Here is a 17,061-nt window from a genome sequence, read left to right on the forward strand (position 1 = left end):
GCTGCCGTAAGGTGCAAATACTTGAAAAGGGTTGTTGAAATCCTCACCATTAAGGAAATAATCTACAGATGGGGTGTGGCCTTTAGCTGAAGCAGCTACATACAAGTTGGGAGAAAGATAAAGCAAAAAAGGCAATTTTTCCACAGATGTACTTTAATTTCTGTATTTACTTTTGGCAAAATAAAAAAAAAAGAGAGAGAAATCCCTTTGTGGAAGTAACCCTAGAACATAAGAAATATACTAATGGTGAGTTGGGGGTTTATGGCATTGCATAAATAGATGGGGTTAATGAATGAATCATTTACACTTAGTTGAACTGTAGAACTGTAGATGAGGTATTATTAACACATTTTGGTGTCTTACAACTTTAGATTTTGTTTGTTAAGCATACAAAATAATACTTTTAATGTGTTTTTATAGTCAATGCTTACTTGTTAACACAATGAATTATGATAGCTGTGTTTTCTTTTTAATTATGCATATTCTTTCCACTCAAAGCAAAATTCTGATGGCAAGATCCCAAGAGTAGGACAGAATCTTGCCGACCATTCCAGTCTGTGTGATATTTCCCAGGTTCAAACTATTCATTGATTATTTCTTTGACTTTTTTAAAGCAATCAATCATTTTCATTATTTGGTTGTCTTTGTTTTCATTCAAGGAGGATCCATATAACAAAAGCTACATTAAACTATCTGAATGGTGACTATGAAGTGGAGCTTGGTTTTGGAGGAGAACGCAATGCTTATCTCAAAGAACACAGCATAGAGACCTTCCTCATTGTACAATGTAGCCAAAAAAGGGTAAGTTATCGTGAGAAATCTATAAAAGCAATTGGAACAGTGTACATGAATAAGTGAGACCAAGTGCTGCTAAAAGAAAATCAATATAGAAAATTAATTTAAAAATTCCCAGATTTGTCACATTATCTTAAAATCTCTGCAGACTAATGTAGGCTTATGGTCTTTAGAAGTTCATGAAGTGGTGGAGTCCTTATAAAGTAAGCTGATATCTGTTCTTATAGAAATACATAAGACTTGTTTTATTGAATCAGGCCAGTAAGTCATTCAGTCTCTTACTCTGTCTTTACAAACTACTCAACCAGATATCCCTTTGTGAACCCATTACAGTGATGACGAAGAGAATGCAGATGTGGAGATCAAATTGAATTTCATGGGATTCATGTGTTTTCTTAGAAGCAATTCCAACTGATTTAAGTAGGACTTGGTTTCATATATATATGCTTAGGTACATGGCCTTTGACACTGGAAACCATCCGAAGAAAAAACATTGTTCATCCTAGTGAATTCACTATACAGGCCCACATTGGGTCTGTGCATGCGTGCAGGCCAGCCACATTAGAAAGCTTTTAGATGCTAGCTAGCTATTTCCTATCCTTGAATGGCCCATTGTGCTTTATTTTATTATTTCCAAAAATTACTACTATGATTTACTATGATTGATTTTTAGCCCATTCATGTTGCAATGACTGCCAACCTGCCCAGATATCTGGTTATAAATGTCCAGTCCACTCTATTATAGCAGGCCCACTTTAAGGCAAATCTCATTAGTGCACCATGTGCAATGGGCGTGCCATTAAAATTTTACTATTCAAACGGTGGCCAGTTGGTTGCACCAACCCTTAAGAGCAAAGTACTTGTCCAATTTCTTTACGGTGGATAAATCTGGGAATGGAAATTGAGTTTAGCTAAACAACTAGAAACCACCCAGAACAAATTTCTGAGGAAGATCCTGGGGCTCCCAAAAGCTACATCTGCAGCACTATTACAGTTGGCGGTGGACTTCTCTACCATTTCTACCGGGCTCCATCTCAGACTGCTACTCTAGTACAAAAAAAACTAGTAAGTATGTCTGAGGACCAATTAGTTAATTTTTGCTACTGGCACTTGGAGAAGAACAACAGATGGTTGCATTTATTATATCCAATTTACTAAAGTTTGTTTTCAATCCTTTCCTACCAAATGTCTCCTTGGTAGACTCTGAAAGCTCCCAAGGAACCAGTGTCTTTGCTCATGTGGCCTCAGCCAGCCAGAAGACTTAGCCTATTATATTTTACATTTCCCCCTCTATGACAACATTCGAGGTAAATACCTCAACCAAATTCTATCTGAAATTAAAGACTCTGGTGATCCCAGGTTGTGATTTCTTTTGACTGATGTTTTCTGTAAGGTTACTGTTAAGGCAGCTCAGCTATTTTCAGAAGGAAATTAGTTGTAGCTCAAAATTGCAAAGCTAAACACTGATGTTGGAATTTTTGTTTTGTTTTGTACTGCTGTGCAGTGTAGTGGTTAAGAGCAGGTGGATTCTAATCTGGAAAACCGTGTTTGATTCCACTTCTCCGCCTGAGTGGCAGAGGCTTATCTGGTGAACCAGATGGGTTTCCACACCCCTACATTCCTGCTTGGTGACCTTGGGCTAGTCACAGTTCTTCGGAACTCTCTCAGCCCCACCTACCTCACAAGGTGTCTGTTGTGGGGAGCGGAAGGGAAAGGAGCTTGTAAGCCACCTTGAAGAAAGGTGGGATATAAATCCAAACTCTTCTTCTTACAAATGTTATCTTAGGGCCTTTCCCCACTCTTTTCGATCCCCACTCTCTTCGATCCCCCCTATGCCGCACGCTGCTCTCAGCGCGCGGCATCCCAGGCGTGCGCCCGGGCGTCCCCCCATTAAGATGAGCGCCTGGGATGCCACGCGCTGAGGGGGTGTGACAGCAGCAGTGTCAGGGCGGCCGCGCTGTCGCCGCCCCTGTCGTGGGGATTGCCGGGGGACCCCGTGCTACTCTCCTCAAGTAGCGTGGGGCTTAAGGTAAGTGGGGAAAGGCCCTTAGTGTATCCATGGGACTCAATGATTTATACTATTTTGGTAACTGTGATCGCCTATGGCAGACAATAAACTACTACCACTACACTGAAAACCATGGAAGAATTAAGGATGGATTAGGAGGCAATACTGGCCCTGGAAAAGAAATTGAAATACTATTTTAGAAAGAGGAGACTTTGCTTGGCATTTCCAGCTGTAATTGGAAGAGGGAGTTAGCCAGGCAGGGCCTGGAATGGGTTCTGGAGAATGCTCCGAGAAAATCAGTGCAAAAGAATGAAACAGATATCTGATAATTTTAAGAGTATTGTATTTTACAATTATAGAGAAGTAAATTTTAGCCCTAATTGTAGCCCTGATTTTAGCCCTGATTTTAGCCCTGATTTTATAACCTTTGCTCAGTAGTTGTCAGGCAGTTTTTCATTTCTTCATTCCATTGTATATTTTGTTGTAGTTATCAATGGCTACAAATGTAAGTACAGATCAGTGTTTCCACTGATGAAGCTGGTGTCATGACAGTCAATCTGCACCCACATAGAAGCCTAACTTTCCCTTGCTTATGAAAGTACCAAGAGTTGGTGAGTCAGTGCAGGCCCGACCCATATTGCAGTCCCAAGCACTGGAAAAGTACCTTCCCCTGATCCATTTGTTCTGTTGCTTCCTGGCTCCAAGGTTACCTATCTTGAAGCCAGGGAGAAGCAGCATGAAAGGGGAGGATGAATATACTTGCTCCCACGCATGCCCAACATCTTCTGGTAGCAGCAGTACACTTGAGGTGTTCTTGCTGTAATATCTCCACAGCCATCTTAGAACTAGGAGGCTATGACTGGAGCAACCTAGGCCTCCAGCCTCCTTCACTGTGCACCCCACAAAATTACTTGGGATGCTTGGGCAGTGAAGTGGCCCTGGTGGATAGATGCTTGCTTGAATCTGAGTTGCTTTATGGACTATTGTGCACTCCCTGCTTTTGGCACAGCTTTTTGCTTTGCAGAGGGGTTTTTCTACGGGTTTCCATTCAAAAGGGAAATCCCCTGCTGCGAGGTATCCCCAGCTACACCAATCTGATCCACCATTTTGTCGGCCCGCATTTTCGTTCCTGATCAACCTGGTCATTTGCTGCCTTTGTGCATGTGTTATTGCTGCTGGCGGGGGTCTATTGCTGGAGCAATAGTCCATTGTCAATTTCATGGATCTATTGCTTCAGCTCTTGACCTGCAGCATGAAAATAAAGAAAAACAGTCCAGGAGATCCTGACTGGCAGAGCTGTTATGCAGACAGGGGATGTAGGGAGGAACCGGAAAGACTGAATCAAGACGTAAACTTTCTGAGTCACACTTTACCTGGTTTTGGGAGCCATTGAACTTTTCTGATCTGAGAGCGTAGTGCTTCTGAAGAGGGCAAATTGAGTGCATACTCAGGAATCCAACTCAGTGGGAATGTGCACTCCATGCGAAGCTGACCACAAGTGCAGAAAAGGCCTATGAGGTAAAACTCCCAAGGTTTCCCCTGTGTCCAGGGTAATTCGCAGTAAATGATCAGAAATAGCCTAGGACCGTGGTGGCGAACCTTTGGCACTCCAGATGTTATGGACTACAATTCCCATCATCCCCTGATGGCCAATTGGCATCATCAGGGGATGATGGGAATTGTAGTCCATAACATCTGGAGTGCCAAAGGTTCGCCACCACTGGCCTAGGATGTTTAATTTGAAGAGTCATTTAAGAGACCAAAATAGAACCGCTAAAGAAGAGTAAAAAGGCATTTTCTCTATAATGGTCTGGGGGTGGAGGTAATAAAAGGAATCTTATTACAATTAGGGGAGTGGAATAAATTTGTAACTTGGGCCAGTTGGTTAAATAAGATGTCCCCCATTAAAGAGTGAAGTGCCAGTGGGTCCTATTTAGCCACAGACCATATCAAAAGTAGAAACAGTGAGTCTTCCTTGCTGTCCTTTCCCCTTACTCAGTGGCTTAAAATACAACATTATGTTTAGCATGTGTCCCTATAGGGGCATTTTAGTCTTCTGTAATGAAGTATAAAAAGGCCTTCCACCCCTCTCAACTTGTTTGCTAGAGAAATAAACATGGGCAGAGTTCCAATGCATCACTCTGGCTTCCTTTCCTCCTGTTCTTCTTCTTTCTTTCTTCATAAATTATTTTCTTGTATATGATTTGCTTAACCGTGTGTCCATTTAAAGTTATTCCAGCAGTTTCTATAAAAATTGCTGTGTGAATTGTCTTCCTGTGAGTTGTGTCTGCATCCCTGTTATCGACACAAAGACACAGTCACAGTAATGGATGTTACTTGCATGGAGATTATCAAACTTATGACACTGGGAGGGAAAAACAGTGTAGAAATCTAATTTTTAAAAAATAATTTAAAAATCTTCCAATATAAAGTAACATGTTCTAAAATATAGGGCCACTTAGGGCTCTTTTAGGATTTTGTCCTACTGGCTTTGAGGTTTGGGAGCCTGAGAGTTTCCCTTTGTAAGAACCGTTACAATGTATTGGAAACAAGATATTGTCAGTGGCCTCTAAGTTAGAAATGTCTCCCACCAACTTCTAGGAGGGTGAGTTAATTGTTTTCTAAATGGTGTCCCAGAAATTCATCCAGCTGAACAAACAAAATGACTTTCATGTGATCCTTTTATAAAGCATTATCATCTATTTTGGTTTTCGTGAGTTCCAGGCCAGCTTAAGCAAGTCCAGTTCATATGGGCTTACAGCTGTGATATTGCTTTCAAAAACAAAAACAAATGAGCCTGGAATTTACCACATATCAAAACTGGAAAGGCAAAGTCCACATTAGATTCGCTACAGCTATGGCAGGTCACTCAGAGATCATCATACACACAAGTACTGAGCAACTTGTCTGCAAGTTAGCCCAGCCCAACTAAGGCTGTTTCTGCACAGGCAGAAAACAGCACCCTAGGGATGGTAAAAACACCATTCCTGAGGCACTTTTCACACAGCTGCCACTGCTGCATTGCAGCAGCGCAATGCCAACCCCCCTCCCAAAAAAAGCAGGAAAATGCTGCTTTTGAAACTTGCTCCCTGAGTTTAAAAAGTGGTTTCTTCCTGCCGGCGTGGCGCAAAGCGCACTGGCATGAGGGCGCTGCTTTTGGCCCCTCCTGTGTTCTGTTCACCTACCTCTCCTCCCTGCACAGCTCTGGACGGCAGGAGGGACACGTCCATGCTGCCCTCTGACCCCCGGAGGTCGAAGGGCAGCATGGGCATGTCCCTCCAGCCATCCAGAGCTACACAGGGAGGAGAGGTAGGTGAATGGGATGAACCGTGGGCTGCGGTTCACAGCAGCTTTGAGGCTGCCCGCAAAGTACCATGCAAGCGGTCCCGAGGTTCCACCGGCATTATTTATGCCAGTTGACAGTTGTTTTTGCCACTGTGCAGAAACGGCCCAAGCATGTTAATCAAAAGGAAGGTACCCAGAGACAGAAATATGTTAATTTGAGCTCTACTGTATTGTCTGCTTTCTCTACCCTGCATGCAGACTATTCCTATGCAGTACTTGCCATAGGTATTTTCTTTGCTCTGTGCTGTTGAAGCATACATGTGGTAATAAATTCTGATGAGTAGAACTTGTGTTCTAATAGGTGTAGCAAAATTAGCTTGGCCCTGGTCCATAGCAACACGTTCATGGGAAAAACAAAAGGACCAGTATCAATGGACAGAGTATTTCTGAGACTGTACATTAATTTTCTTCCCATAAATGATTTGAGCACTTGTAGATTGACCTTTAAATCATTTAGATGTTGCAGAAGAAAAAAGACTGTGTGAACACAGTGACCTATATAAATTTTTTAGCATTAGAGAAGTGCTGATTTTTCCCTGAGAGGTACTGTAATTAGTCTACTTTAAATACTTTAAAAGTAAATATGGTACACTCTATTATCAGTAGCTGTGAGTCCAAGAAAAGGCTGGTTCTCACTTCTGAAGGGATAATAATTGGAATCCTGGTCCTTGATCAGTTAGTTGGAAGGTGATTAACCCCAATGGAGGTTACTATTAATTGAAACTGGCATAAAAGGCTGCAGTTAGTACAGCTTGATTTTTATAGTGGGTACAAAATTCTGGTAGAAAGGAGTGTACTGCCTTTTTTCCAAGAGGATGGTGACCTCGTTTGTCAGTAACTGAAGCTGAAAGCATTTCTGCCAAGAAGTTTTACAATTGACAGCAAAGTTGGCTTGTTTGCAGAGAGTGCTTTATTTTGCATGAGTAGTTTGGCTCACAGATGTTAACACAGCTTTTTCTCATGCCATTTTTATCAGGTACAAGCTGTAGCAGACCCAGATCAGATCACTGTGACCCAAAATATACAAAACTGCAAGAGTTCTCTTTATTTGCATTGTTTATGTGCCACATCACAAGATGTACAAAATTAACCAATAAAAGTAATCAGCCAGCCAGTAAAACTAACAGCAATGTAGCAATGACAACAAAAGTTAAACACTTTTAAAAAAAACACGATTTAGTGACAGATAAAATATAAGCGAGATACAAATAAAAATAAAATTTAAAGTAGCAGTAAAATCTAAAGAATCAGAGAGGTCCAGCCAAACACGGATAATTACCGTAATAGCTTGGGACATTGAAAAAGTTTTTTTCACTGACACTGAAAATGTAACAGAGGCAGTAGCTATATAGTGTATAGACATGAACACCTATGAAGCTGCCTGTATCACTGATCTATCCAGGTTAATACTGTCTGGTCTGACAGGCAGTCCCCAGAATCTCAAGCAAAGATCTTTCACATCACCTACTACCTGATCCTTTTTTCTAGAGGTGCCGGCATTGAACTTGGAACCTTCTCATGCAAAGCAGATGCTCCCCTATTGATCCATGGACTCTCCCATAACAATGGGGGTTAGTTCCACAGGTGAAGTGTCTCCACAAAAAAACCCATTTGTGGTATTCATCTATATGAAGTCAGACTGTTGTCTTATTTGTTTATTTATGTTATTTATAGTCTGCCTTTTCTCATGGGGACTCCTATCGAATTATGCATAGTGAGTCAGCACGAACAACAAAACAGATTTCTATGAAACTAATTAAAATCCTGTTGAAAACTTCTTACAATTAAAATAGGAAGTTGGCAATGTCAAAATAAAGAGTCATTAAGTTGTTATATACAATCCCAGGAACATAAATAGCATGAAATTATTCATAAAGCAGACCTCAACCTAAAAAGCTTGGCTAAAAAGATACGTTTTGGCCTGGCACCTAGAAGACAGTGGAGTAGGCATCAGGCAAGCCTGATAGGGGAGGACATTCCCAGGGCAATGTTCCACCACTGTAAATGCACTGTCTCTTGTCTCCACTTGAGGCCTAGGGTTGCCACTTACCTAGTAATGGCAAAAGGTATCCTGTGACACTTCTTATTCCCTGCTCTTGCTCAATAATGGGAATGGAGGGAACAGAACCTGGAACTCAGCACAGGAAATGATGTCATGACGTTTTAAAGACTCTCTCCTGTAAACTATGTTTTGAAACCAAAGTGATATCTTGATGCTAGGAATGGCTTTACCATAGAGAATGTCAAATTCCTAAGAAATAGCAAGCCCTCCAACGTTCCTGGGACTTCCATCAAAGGGCTGGCAATCTTCAGGTGGGGACACAGAGAGCAGGGACTAAGAGGCAGATCTTAACTAGCAGGCTGATAGCACAGAAGGAAACACTACTTCAGGTGTGCTATCACCAGGCCTTTAAGAGCCTTAAAAGAGCACTTTGAATTGTACTCAGACACAAATGGGTAGCCAGTGCAGATTTTTCAGCACAAGGATGATATGATCCCTGTAACCAACTCCTGACAATAACCTGGCCATCATATTTTAGACTCTGAAGTTTCCAGGCTATTTTCAAAGGCTCTACTGTCCATGAACAGGGCATTTATTTATTTATTTATTTATTTATTTATTTATTTATTTATTTATTTATTTATTTATTTGTTCCACTTTTATACCGCCCTCCCCCAAAGGGCTCAGGGCGGTTTACATCACAATATAAACAAGCGGATAACAAAATAGAATACTAAAAATTCATGTCAGTTAAAAGCAGCGCTCTTAATTTATAATCAGTTAAAAAACAGATGGCGTTCAGCCACTAGCTCCCCAACTCCCCTGAGAGGGGAACAGCGGATCTTAGTTGTTAATGGGCACCTATCAGCAGCCGGCCTCCCCAAAAGCCCGGAGGAATAACTCAGTCTTACAGGCCCTGCGGAACGCTTGTAGGTCGCGCAGGGCGCGGAAAACTGGAGGAAGAGCATTCCATCAGGCAGGCCAGGGTCAGTAAAAGCCCTGGCCCTGGTGGAGGCCAGCCAGCATCATAGAGGGGGCGGGGATCTCCAGTAGATTGGCACTCTGCATCAACGCAGAGACCGACGTGGGACATATGGGGCCAGACGGTCCCTGAGGTACGAGGTCCCGCAGACCGCGTAAGGCCTTAAAGGTTAACACCAATACCTTTGAAGACGATTCGAATTCAACTGGGAGCCAGTGCAGGCCGAGGTGTAACACGGGCGTGATGTGATTCTCCTAAAGGCACCACCCGTGGAGCAGTCGAGCCGCCGCATGCTGGACCAGTTTCAATTTCCTCGGATCAGCCTCAAGGGTAGGCCAGAGCGAGTTGCAATAGTCTAATCTGAGGTGACCGTTGCATGAATCACTGTGGCCAGATCCGCCTGGTAGAGGAAGGGCCAGCCGCCCGGGCCTGGCGAAGATGGAAAACGCAACCCGGGTTACATGGGCCACCTGGGTCTCCATAGAGAGAGATCTAATCCAGGTGGACCCCCAGGCTGCGAACTGAGGGGGCCGGTGCCAATGAGACCCCCTCCCACACCGTGCTGGAAACCCTCCGCCCCCCCCCTGCGACCTAGCCAAAGGATTTCCGCCTTTGCTGGATTCAGTTTTAACCTGCGTTTCTGTGTCAACTAACCAGCAACCGCCTCCAGACAATGCTGTAGAGCTGCAGGGGCGGTGCCTGCTCCGTCCATCGACAGAATGAGCTGGGTATCATCAGCATACTGATGGCACTCCAGCCCAAAGCTCCGTACCAGCTGAGCAAGGGGTCGCATATAGATGTTAAATAACAGCGGGGACAATAGCGCTCCCTGAGGCACGCCGCAATGAAGCGGGCACCTCCGGGAAGCTCGGTCCCCACACCACACTTGCTGACTCCGCTCCCGGAGAAACGAGGCAATCCATTGAAGGACAGTACCCCGACCCCGGAGACGGCCAGGCGGTGGGTCAAAAGATCGTGGTCAACCACATCAAACGCTGCGGTGAGATCTAACAACACCAGCAGCGCCGATCCGCCACCGGTCAAGCTGCATACGGAGCGATATCTGTGACGCGACGAGAACAGTCTCCGTCCCATGCCCAAAGCACGGAAGCCGGACTGGAAGGGATCAAAGGCCGACAAAGCGTCCTCCAGAAAACCCTGAAGCTGCTCCAACACCACTCTCTCAATTACCTTCCCCAGAAACGAAAGATTCGAAACGGGGCGGTAATTGGCCGGATCACTAGGATTTAACGACGGTCTTTTTAAGAGTGGGCGGACCACTGCCTCCTTCAACCCACCCGGACAAACTCCTTGCTCAAGGGAGCAATTGATAATAGTCAACAGGTGGGGTCGTAACTCCTCCCGACATGCTTTAATAAGCCAGGAGGTAAAGACATGGATCCAGAGGGACAGGTAGTAGGTCTAACAGCAGCTAGGGGCTCTGTCAACTTATCGTCTTCGGAGAGCAGGGAAAACTGGGCCAAAACAAAGGGCCAGAAGACGGGCAAGGGAGCCTCCAGTTCACTAATTGTCTCCAAGGTGGCAGTGGAGGTCCTGGCGGAGCGACGGCGATTTTTTATCTGCAAAATAGCTCATAAAATGCCTCACAGCTAATAGCCAATTGATCATTTTTTTTGAACTCTCTGATAAAGAGGTAAGAGGTATCGAATAATCGCGAAAATAAAGTTGTGCTGGGCCGAGAGCTAGCAGACGCGAGAGAGGAGTAGAAGAAAACTCTCTTAGCCTCCTTATTCACGCTATCCATAAACCTTCATAAGCGAAAATCCTATAAGATGTTCGCGCCCTTCTCGGGTCCAATGGAGACTTCCTCCCACACTTTCGCTTCCTAGCCGTCTAAGCTCCCGTTTCAAACAGCGTAGCTCCTCCGTGATACCATGCGGAGCCAGCCGAGAATGGGGTCGAAGAGGGCGTCGGGGGGCTAATAACCTCGATGGTGCATCTAAAAGGCGGGCATTCCAGTCCGCTACTAGTGCCATCGCCGAGGGTGCCGATGGGTTCAGGATCCCGCAGAGACATTCAGGAATCCATCAGGATCCATAAGTCGCCGGCGAGCATATAAATTCAGCTCATTAAGCCTAGACGGGGGTGTTGCAGTGCATGCTCATCCGAGCCTTCAGGGCATAGTGGTCAGACCATGGCACTTCTGTCAATAGAGGATATGAAAGCCACCATCAACACCTGTTGACCGAAAAGACCAAATCCAGTGTGTGACCGGCCTTACCGTGGGTGGGGCCAGAATTTACTTCAGGCAGAGCTCCGCCCAGAAGCTGTCGCCATGGATGACACCAGGTCCGTGGCCACCGGTAGATGAGGCGGCGTCGGCCGACATGGACCGTTGAAATCCCCCCCCAGAACAATAAGTCTGGGGTACCGCAACGCCCATGTCCGCCACCACCTCCAGCAGCCGCGGCAGGCCGTCTCCTGGGGCGCTTAGGGCGAATCGGGTACACCAGGAGAACAGCCAACCTCTCGATGCCAACCACTCCAGAGCCGTACCGCATTACACTCCATACCAATGATCTCTAAGAAAGGGACAGGGATAGCCCTAAAAGGGATGAGGTGGTATCTCCGGACTAACATTGCCACGCCACCCCCCCGGCCCTGTGTTAGCGATGTCGGTGGAGGCACGCGAAACCTGGGGGCGTGACCACCGCCCTTTAAGGCAACGGTCTCGCCTTCGCGCCCATAGGTTTTGGTGAGACAGAGCCACGTCCATCTTGCTGAACTCCAAGAAAGTCGAGGAGAACAGCGTGTCTTATTATTTATGGATTCCTGGCATTTATCAGCACCAAAAGGCGAAGCAGGGTGTCTCTGAACCCAACCACCTTCGTCCCTTGGGATAGGTCGGAGGTACAGAAGGTTGAACGCAGGCATGACCATATCTTCGTCCACCTTCTCTCATCATCAACCGCCGCCACCGTCATATTTGCCCCCGGTCCCATTAACACTGGGATCCCCTAACCCCAAAGGAAGGTGCGCCCCCATCCCCGCTGTCCCCTCCTAACCCAACCCCGGCAACAACTCTCCACCGTGGGGTGGACCTTCCAGCTCGCCACTAAAGTGCTAATCTATTTAAAACTAACTACTAAACAGTACAATAAGCAAGCTAATACAAATATACAAAATTACCCACTAACTAATCTAAGCTAATCAGTTTATCAATTAATTAATCAATCAATCACTAATAACCGCAATAGGGAGGGAAGAGATGGTAGACTCGACAGTAGAATGCAGCTCAGCCTCTTGGTGTCTTCAGTGATATTTATGTTATTATATGCCTCTATTGCAGCTGCAGTGGGGCCTCTTGAGGTATTAAAAAACCAGGCCCCTAAAGATGACAAATATAGCCACGCACCCCCTGGCGGCCCTGGCGGCCTTAGACTGGCCACCAAGGAAAAAAGCAAAGGCAGCAAACAGCAATAGGCAAAGAACCCAGCAAGTTGGAAACCTCTGCCACCCGTTATCTTCTCCAAGTTTTGGGGACACTGATAATCCGTCTGCAAAGGGGAGCCGTCTGCAAAGGGGAGCCAGATTTCAGTAATCTTACCTTGTAATCAAGACATGGATTACCATGGCCAGATCATGCTTAGAGTGAAGGCATGTAAGCATGTAAGCATGTAAGCTTGATGCAGGGAGAGATGCAGCACAGATACAAAGTTGGTATAAACATTATCTGATGGTCTGCAATCCACAGTACAGCACTTTTCACTAGATTCATCTCCTACTTTATTGTACTTAACCAGCAGCTATAAAGGTACCTTATGTCACCTCAAAACAATGATCTAGTAGCTGATCTGTTGGATTTTTGGCAGAGAAATATCCTTCCCACTCTAGTATGAGGGCTATTAGTGGAGATACGAGGGACTGAACCTGGGACTTTTTTTTTTCAAAGTACATGTTCTGCTACTGACAAAGACAGTCAATGTAGTTTAGTTAGTGAATGTAGCTTCACCAGTATGTTTATTCTGCATTTTGGAGAATCTGCTGCTAGTGTTCACACGTAGAGAACAAGTGTACTATCCTTCCTGCCCAAGTAAATGTCAGCGGAGATTGCATGCACTAGAGATGACTTGTTCTTTAACAAAGGCAGGATTCTTCCTGTAATATGACAGTGATGTCATGTTACTTCCTGTGACACGTTTGCAATTGTGGGTTGTATGCTGCTACCTAGGGTGTGAAAGATGGGTTCTGAGTCTGGAAGGGTTGGATGCCACTTCTCTAGTCATATAATTCCTGGTATTGCAGGACATGACAGCATTTCTGCTTTTCCCGCTTCCTGTTCCAGCAACGATACAGAAAACCTCAAGACATAACTGTACTGATAATAATTACATGATTAGTTTTTATGTAGCACTTTTCTTAACATAAATGTTCAAATATATATTTTTGTACATTGATCTCCATATCTCAACAAAGTGATTCATCATTGGAGAAAATTATTTGCATGGTATCTCTTATCTTTTGATATGGAAGTATTTATAATATAATGAAATGCCTTTCCTTTTATAGTCTGAAGGATAGATTTATGGCTGCTTTTGGGATTTTACTGGTTGCAAAACTCCTAGCTGTAACGAAATTTATAGACAGCAGCACATTTATTGTTCAGTGCAATAAATAATTGGTCATGAATTGCTGATTAGCTCTTGTTTCCTTTCTGGCTTCTAATTATATTTTTAAATCTGTAGATATGGACTCAGTGCTAGATTAAAGGGCAGAAATAGAAAGATTAGGAATGTAAAATAAATCACTGTAGCTACTTTGAAAAGGGAGGGGAGCTAACCAAAAATATAACTAAGTGACTTCATATTATTGTATTATTAGAATCATTTGAACATCCATTTTGGTGGCTGTCCAATGTTTCCTTAGCATTTTGTCACTAAGAAGTTCATATTTTGAGCTCTTATTCAGAAGGGCATGACTATTATGAGGTTTCGCTATCCTTTTCAGATCTTTCTGCTGATTTGGCTCTTGTTTAGAGTTTTTAGTTTATTGTGACCATGTTCAGCTTTATGTGTGTACAAATCAGTTGCATTTTATACTAGGCAAACTGTTGTACTGCTGCAAATCATTAAAAAAAAATTATTGACTTTAGATCTTGTCCTTTCCCAGCACATAGTTGTGCAAGTTGGACTACGGCCATGTATGGGCAATCTCTAAAAATGGTAAATCACAAACCTGTGATAATGCTGCATAATATTTAATTCCTAAAAGTAATGGCAAGAAGACTATGGCCTTTTATGCACAAACTGCTTACTATGCACTTGAGAAGCAATCGATTCACAATCTTTGCTTTGCAGCGTTTTCTGCTTTTGTGCACTGTCCCTTCCCCTCATAGTCTTTGTTTAATCTGCTATGGAGTTAGTATTTTTCATATCTGCAAAAGTGATAGCTTTTGCTTATTTGAGTGCGGGGGTGTGACGTGTGATTGGTGACATAACAGAAGGGGGGGGTGTTCCTTTTTTAAAGTTTTCATGTGAAAGGTTTATTGAAACTATGCCAGTATGACCCTTTTTACATGATCCCCTTCCCTTCCCCAACCTGCCATTTTGCTAGCCTTCTCCATTGTGTCACCCACACACACCCCCACCCCCACCCCCACCCACCCACCCACACACACACACACACTTGTTTCTCTTCTGTTTGTTTCAGCACCAGCAGACCAGAGAGAAATTGCTGGTCTAAGCTTCCCTCCATGATGCTCACTTGTAATATTCACACACCCCACCCTGGTTCAGCAAATTCATGGGAGAAGCAGAAACAGAGAAAAGTCCAAAGGTTGACAAATGCAAGGAACTATTTTAGGTGATCCTCTTTCCTTCCTCGATCCGCCATTCTGCCCCCACTTCTTTGTTGTGTCCTCTCCACCCCATTTCTTTTTCTTCCTCTCAAATGAGCTCCCCGCCCCCGTCCAGCAACCTCACAGGACAAGCAGCAGCACAGGAAATGTGGACCAATTCCAGCCTTGTCAAGTTCACTCTGGTTCATCAATCCATCAATAGACTTTTGATACTGAATAAAAAAACAAAAAAGAAATAGACTATTGGGGAAAGTTTCCAAAACTTTCCAGCATTGGAAAATGGAGGTGGCATGGGGGAAGGAAGGAAGGAAGGAAGGAAGGAAGGAAGGAAGGAAGGAAGGAAGGAAGGAAGGAAGGAAGGAAGGAAGGAAGGAAGGAAGGAAGGAAGGAAGGAAGGAAGGAAGGAAGGAAGGAAGGAAGGAAGGAAGGAAGGAAGGAAGGAAGGAAGGAGCAGTCAAGTTGGAGGAATGACTGTGGTGCAGGGAGGGCGGGTGGAGGGAGAGTGAAGATATGAAACCTGAGGCAAATGTTTATGCATCAGGATTCCCTTCTGTTTTCCTGTGAAGGAAACAAAAGTCGTTTTTTGAGAGCATTCACAAAACTGGGGCAATTTCAGAAGTGAAAGTACAGTGGGTACTGAAGAGGGGAATATACATAGGTTCAAAAAGGAAAAAATGTATGGTGAAAGCAAAGAGGACACGTGTATGCATCAATGGCCCCTAATAAAATGAGCAAGTGAAGCTTGGGTAGTTGCCTTCTGCTGGTCCTCAAGTAATACACTGGCCAGAACCTTTTCAAAATGTATTAATGCACTTCAAAAATCAGTTTTTGTTATTCCTGTGTTCTTTTTTGTTCTAGAAAGATGAAAAAGCGACGATAGCCAAAATGAATCGTCAACGTACTAATTCCATTGGCCACAATCCTCCACACTGGGGAGTGGATCGCTCTTTTTATAACCATCTTGGTAGTAACCAAGTCTCCAAGGAGATGAAAAGAATGGTAAGGGTGTTCAGCTTTATAAAGCATATGTTACAGTTATTGAAATGTGCATGAGTATTTATAGTGACTGTGGCATTGTGGATGGCAAGCCAGGTTGTATACACATGCATGCTTGATAGGCTTCAGCTCATAAATATTTAAGGTTGCCAATGTGCCTGGAGAAAAATGTCCTGTTCTTCAGTAAAGGCTTACCGTGTGGAAGTGGGCGCTGCAGCTTTTCATGGCATGGAGATAAATAACATCATTTGGTATTTGCTGCAGATCAAATGGCTATTAAAGGGGCAGCTGGAAGTTGGCAGTCCTATCCAATTTGAAAAGCACCCTACTTCTGCAAAACAGCATCCATTACTTTCAGTCTATTTTAAATTTAGATTAGAGGGAAAGGGGTTTTTCACTTGGTGATTGAGCAGAGTTTGTGATTTAAACACAGTCACAAATAAATATAAAAACTCCATGCTATAGGCAAGGACAATAACTGTTTGACTTTCTAAAGGTACCTCAAAAGGTGTAACTTTCTAAAGGTACCTCAAAAATACTCTTAAAACCTAAAAGAACTGTGAAAACTGTAGATTCAACTGTGACTAAAGACCTTTTTTTACCTCAGCCTCAAGCATTCTAGCCAGCTATAAAGTAGGAGTCCATTACCAGCCCCTGTTAGGGAAATATCTTTGGCATCTGCCCAGGCAAAACCCATCTCTGAGAGCAACCTCAGAAAGCGATGTAAATCTTCAAGAAGAAATAAATTATAATTCATTAGCAGATTTTTTTAGACTTCAAAAACCTGCTTCTTGATGTACCAAAAAGGGTTCTTCCCTGATCATCATACAGAGCACCTACCAAGAATAGGTTTAAATCCTGCAGTGGTACTTGTGGCTGTATGTGCTTCTTACCCATCTCCTGCTGAAGCCCTCCAAGACCACTGACAAGTTACAGCTGTAAAATTTCATGGGCAAAATGTAGCATGGGATGGGGGCAATTGTGAGACAGAATCAAGCAAATATGTCTTCTTCTTTGTGATGGTGATGTTTCTTCTAGAACAAGGTTCCATTGATAGAAGAGGGGACAATTTCAATAAATTCCTTCTTCTCATAGCATCTCCCTGTGCTACATGG

The 17,061-nt window shown here is 43.8% G+C and overlaps 1 protein-coding gene across 4 annotated transcripts in view; it reads left to right on the top strand.

The window, feature by feature from the left end:
• Window positions 1–17,061, top strand: part of ADCY5 (adenylate cyclase 5) — a 263,000-nt gene that overhangs the window by 182,749 nt on the left and 63,190 nt on the right. For all 4 annotated transcript variants that reach the window (XR_007243478.1, XM_048483745.1, XM_048483743.1 and 1 more), the window contains 2 exons: window positions 660–801; window positions 15,809–15,949. Coding sequence is in view for 3 of the 4 variants with exons in the window: in XM_048483745.1 (XP_048339702.1) it covers window positions 660–801; window positions 15,809–15,949 (283 nt within the window). In the remaining variant the exon portion in view is untranslated. The remainder of the gene's footprint in view (window positions 1–659; window positions 802–15,808; window positions 15,950–17,061) is intronic.

The sequence above is a fragment of the Sphaerodactylus townsendi genome, linkage group LG02 (assembly GCF_021028975.2).
Source record: "Sphaerodactylus townsendi isolate TG3544 linkage group LG02, MPM_Stown_v2.3, whole genome shotgun sequence".
NCBI lineage: Eukaryota > Metazoa > Chordata > Lepidosauria > Squamata > Sphaerodactylidae > Sphaerodactylus > Sphaerodactylus townsendi.